Raw genomic sequence first — 5,659 nt, 5'->3', positions numbered from 1 at the left:
AAAAGAAAAATAAGGAACAGGGTTAACCACGAGAAAGAAAAAAGAAAAAAAAAATTGTAACCATGAACAGGAAATAGAAAAAGAGCTGAAAACTAGGACCTGGGAAGCATAGAGTAAAGAATAATAGTGAAAAGGACAAATGTATTAATAGTAATAGTTGTTTTAAAACAGACAAAACAAACAGGCTAAAAACCAGAAAAAAGAAAGAGAAAAAAAAAAAGAAAATGAAAAGAATCGAGGGAGGGTAGGTCAGGGCACCCAGGCTCTGCCTGAGCACACAGACTGGGATGGAGCTCCTGCGGGCCCAGAAGGTGGGTGGGAGTGGGGCATGGGCGCACCTCCGTTCACCAAGGTGTGTAGGGTATAGGAGTAACAAGGGGAATGTCACACCTTTTCAGTTGTGCAGGTCCAGAGTGTCCTTGGGGTAACTGGCAAGCAGAACCTGTTCTTAAGCCCCTGGAATCTCCAAGAGCACTGTCTCTTTAAATATGCAAAATGGCCAAGCCACTTTAAACATTCAAAATGGCAGTGCCCTCCAGACAGGCAAAACTCCACAGCTCAGCCTGCCTTTCTCTTCACTAGTGTTTTGGTTTTATTCCCAGCCACCAGAGCAGTCCTCCGTGCAGTCCCTGGCTAGCAGGGCTGATTTTTAGTTTAATTCTTAGGTCCTGCCACCAGTTGGCACTCTCCAAGCTGTCTGTGTCATGCTGTCAGGCTTGCTCAAGATTGCTGCCAGACCACAGCTCTGTATGTCTCCTTTTTTGATATTTTTATGCAAATTATTCTACTAGTTAGGGTTTAGTCCACTTTTGTATCCTTCCCTTCAAGGCTCAGGCGTCCAGGATTATCTTCTTTGTCTGTGTTAATTGGTTCGCCTTTTTTTTGTTGAAGAGGGTCTGTGCAGTCTTTCTTCCTATTCCACCATCTTACCGGAAGTCCAGTTCATATACTTTTTGTTTCTTGCCATCGATTGTAATCACTACAATGTAACAGCACTCTTCTTACTTACTTCCTGTGTTTCTCCTTTCCATTCATCTACCTTTCTTATCCCTTCCTGTCTTCTGAACTTTGTGCCTGGATTACTGCTACCCTTATTATCTCAAATAGTTGATTGTTCTAAGAAGTGCTTACCTCTCTGGTGTTATTGTTCCCCTTACAGGCCTGTCTATTGTTTGGCTAAAAGTTGAGCCACAAGGATGAGTTCAGTTCCAAGCTTGAAGGGTAACCAAGGACCATAGTCTTGGGGATTCTACCAATCTGTGTCTGACCAGAGAGCCTCGTATTTTTAATGATTTTGAGTTTTGTTCCATATTTTTCTCCACTCTATTCAGGACCTTCTAATCCCCCTTTCAGAGTGGTCGATAGTAGTAGCTGGGCACCATCTAGTTCTTTTGGTCTCAGGGTCGTGGAGGCTGTGGTTCACATAGTTCATTAGTCCTTTGGACTAATTATTTCAGAAACTCTGTACTATGAAGCAATAAGTCTCCTTGCTCCCCCTCTTCCCAACCCCCTGAGCCCCTCGTAATGTCTAATCTATTCTATCTCTATTATTATTGCCTGTTCTAGATACTTCATATAAATGAGATGATACAATGTTTGTCCTTTTGGGTGTGACTTCTTTAACTTAGCATAATGTCTCCAAGGGTCATCATGTCAAAGTTTGTATCAGAACTTCCATTTCTTTTTATGGCCGAATAACATTCCTTTGTATGTATGCACCACATTTTCTTTATCCATTCTTCCACTGATGGACATTTGTGTTGTTTTCACCATTCGGTTATAAAATTGACTTTTAAAGATCTGCTTATCCCTTATGAAAAGGAAACCTTCTGTTTTTAATATATGCTTTCTGCTGCATTTAAGGCAACACTGCAAATATCTCTTAAGTCTTGTTTTAATATTGTCTTCTCACTTACTTGGATTAATAATAAGTGTTGCTGGAGTTGTGGTTCATAGGAAAACAGCTGTAATCTAAATTACTTTTTATTTCTATCTGTATTTCACATCCTTCTAAATCCCAAACCAATCTTCCTGATTTACTGGAAAAACCTGAAGTAATCTATGGTTGATGTTTGTCACCCAAATAAAGCCCCACATCCTTCATTTGGGTATGTACTTGAGACTTACAGTAATGGCTGCTTCCCAGCTTACTTCCCGAGGTTGATTTGGTTTTGGTGTTCTTTTTCAAAGTATATCTGCAAGGCTGAAATCTGAATTCTGACATTAACACTTTTAATAATAATAAATTACTGATTGGCTTAAAATAGCATGAGTAATATTATTCTAATGTTATATATTATATTGTTTTCAAGGTCCCTGCACTTCTAGAAAATCAAGTTAAAGAAATGACTTGTTCTGATTCAGAAGATGGTGGAAGCTTTGAGTGCTCTGATGTAGACTCTGAAGATCAGGGAGACCATGCCTGCTCCAAGAAGCATACTACTGACCCTGAACTTGATAAAAAGGTTAGCCAGAATCCTTTTTCTTCAGCATGAGTCACTCTAGTTTCTTTTTGCTCAGGAATCTAACTAGATTATGATGACTGAAGATACTATTTATAAATAATCTTAGTTTTAAGGTACCCTGGTGGTGCAGTGCTTAAGCACTTGGCTAATAAGAGAAGGGTCGATGGTTTGAACCTACTAGGTTCAAACCTGATGATCTGCTCCCATATAGATTATAGCCTAGTAAATCCTATAGGATCAGTGTGAATCAGAATCAACTCGGTGGCACACAACAACAGCAAAACAATCATAGTTTTAATTCACAAATATGAACTTTGCTTTTGGTGGTATCATTATGTAGAGTTTTGGCTTCTGTTAGCTCTTTTGGGACTGTATAGAGGTAAGACACACTAAATTAAGTACATTGATTGAAAACAATTACCATTCACGTGAAGTGAAAGTGGTGTTAGAGTTGACTCATGGTGTAATACTGAAGAACCAGTTATTCTTCCATTTTTGTTTTATCCCTTAAATGTTATAAAATTTGGGTCCTAAAACTCTTAAGAGACATATTATTCAACTCGCTAGTATATTTTTCTGTCTCTATGAGAAACAAGTAATTTCTTCCCTTCCAACCTTTATTTTTCTTAGCATATGGAACTTATAAAGCAAAGGTGTTACAAACCAGTTAATAACATCCTCACGGATATTTCTTTTGACTGTCTTCAAAGAAATTTGAAGATAACTCAAAGAAGGTTTTTTTCCCAAAATTCTAACAAACCTAATCATTCTCATGTTATACTTTAGTTTTTCCTTTTTATGTATTTTTATTCAGTTGTAATGTATTTTTTTTGTGTGTGTGTGTGCGTGTGTGTATATATATATATACAATATTTGTATTTTATGTATATAATACATAACTCAAAAACTCAACTACCGTCGAGTTGGATCCGACTCACAACCACCCCTCCTTGGGTTTCTGAGGCAGTATCACTATGGAAGTAGGTTGCCCAATCTTCCTTCTGAGGAATGGCTAGCGGTTGTGAGCTGCCAGCCTTCTGGTTAACACAGATGTCTTAGGTACTACACCACCAGAGCTCCTGTATATAGTTGTAATATATTTTAGTTTTACGTATTTTTATTTAGTTGTAATAATAGTATATGAATATTCTTAATAAAATTTCATTTTTACAGGAAAGGAAAAAAATGGTCAAGGAAGCCCAAAGAGAGAAAAGAAAAAATAAAATTCCTAAACATGTGAAGAAAAGAAAGGAAAAGACAGCCAAGATGAAGAAAGGCAAATAAAAATCAGAACTATTTTGTGTACAGTCTTTTCCCATCAGTTCCTTTCCTTACATGAACTTCTGAATTGCATTTGGAAGATCAGTTACTGATTTTAACCATATTGTCTATGAAGACAGATTCAAGTGCTTTCATATAATTATAAAAAAGCTTTAAGCACTATCATGTAGGTCTAGTCAGTGGCTTTGTCTGGTATTGATGGGACATTTATTTAAGCTACTGTTTTAATGAAGAACTTTGTACATTTTTATTTTTAGATACATATTTTTTCCTGCAAATATGTCTTGTGAATCATCCTAAATATTTAAATGCAGTGATGATCTCTATCCTTTATGTAACTATAAAGACACTTTGGACAAACTTAGGAAAATTTAATTTTGTTTATACATACCAAAGACTCACCTGAAATCATTTTATTTTTAAGACCATGGTTTATATGAAAAAGAACTTCACTTGCAAGAGAGTTTGTTGGTTGTAGATAGACTCATTCATGCAGTTCTACTCTTCTGTGTATTGATGATCACTTGTAATATACTTACTCTTCATCTTTAATATACTAGTTTATTTGTTTTTAACTTTTTATTGTGATTTAAGTGAATGTTTATAGAACAGATTGTTTTTCCATTCAATAACATGTACATTTTGTTTCATGATACTGATTGTAATCCCCACAATGTAGCAACATTCTTTTCACTTTTTTTGTGTTTCCCATTTGCATTTGTCTGTCTTTCTTATCCCTTCCTTCCTTCTGAGCTTTATCCTTGGGGAGATGCTGCCCTTTTAATCTGGAATGATTGATTGTTCTTGGAAGTATGTACCTCACTGGTGTTATTGTTCACCTTATTGGCCTATGTTTGGCTGAAAGTTGAGCCATGGGGATGAATTCAGTTCCAGGCTTGAAGGGTGACTGAGGGCCATAGTTTTGGGGTTCCACCAGTCTTGATTAGACCAGTGATTTTGAGTTTTGTACCATACTTTTCTCCCACTCCATCCAGTACCTTCTGTTGTGATCCCCTTCAGAGTGGTCTGTAGTGGTAACCAGACAGCATCTAGTTCTGGTCTCAGGGTCATGGAGGCTACAGTTCATGTGGTCCATTAGTCCATTGCACTAGTAATTGTTCATGCATCTTTGATTTTTCTTCACTCTTCTTTACTCCAGTGGGGGGGAAACCAGTGGTTGCACCTTTGATGACTGCTCACAAACTTTTAAGAATCCAGTTGCTACTCACCAAAGTAGGATGTAGAGCATTATCTTTGTGGACTCTGTTGTGCCAGTTGACCTTGAGGTCCTCCAAGACTATAGTCCTGAGCCTCCTGCCCCAGCAACTCACCCCCTCAAGGTGTTTGGCTATGCTAAATAATATACTTTTTTGAGCTAGGACTTCTCAGCTCATAAGCTGTTTTACATTCCTTATGTAAACTATAAAGACACTTTGGACAAACTTAGGAAAATTTAATTTTGTTTATACATACCAAAGTTAAGACCCGTTGGCACATTCATTCATTCATCAAATATTTGAGTGTTTTAAGTGCTAGGGATATAACGGTAAACAAAATAGACAAAAATCACTACCTTTGGCTAGTTTACAATTTAGTAGAGAGACATACTCACACATTGAACAAAATAAGTAAATAATGTGTGAGCAGGTGATAAATTCTGTAGAGAGAAATAATTCAGACAAGAGAATTCCTGGGAAGAAAGGGTTTGCATTTTAAATAGAGTTCTCAGAAAAGCCACACTGGCAAGATGGCGGACTAGGCAGAAGGATTGCACAGACCCTCTTCAACAAAGAAAAGGGAAACCAATTAACACAGACACAGAAGATAATCTTGGACCCCTGAGCCTTGAAGGAAAGGATGCAGAATTGGACTAAACCCCAACTAGCAGAAGAATTTGCGTGAAAATACCAAAA

The 5,659-nt window shown here is 37.3% G+C and overlaps 1 protein-coding gene across 1 annotated transcript in view; it reads left to right on the top strand.

The window, feature by feature from the left end:
* The window catches only part of RIOK1 (RIO kinase 1), a 48,258-nt gene extending 44,509 nt beyond the window's left edge, over positions 1-3,749 (top strand). The window contains exons 16-17 of the mRNA XM_007935338.1: positions 2,313-2,465; positions 3,639-3,749. Coding sequence (XP_007933529.1) covers positions 2,313-2,465; positions 3,639-3,749 — 264 coding nt within the window. The remainder of the gene's footprint in view (positions 1-2,312; positions 2,466-3,638) is intronic.
* The last annotated feature ends 1,910 nt before the right edge of the window (positions 3,750-5,659 follow it).

The sequence above is a fragment of the Orycteropus afer genome, unplaced genomic scaffold (assembly GCF_000298275.1).
Source record: "Orycteropus afer afer isolate SDZICR_OR568_19922 unplaced genomic scaffold, OryAfe1.0 scaffold00027, whole genome shotgun sequence".
NCBI lineage: Eukaryota > Metazoa > Chordata > Mammalia > Tubulidentata > Orycteropodidae > Orycteropus > Orycteropus afer.
This window is presented reverse-complemented; position numbering and strand designations above follow the sequence as displayed.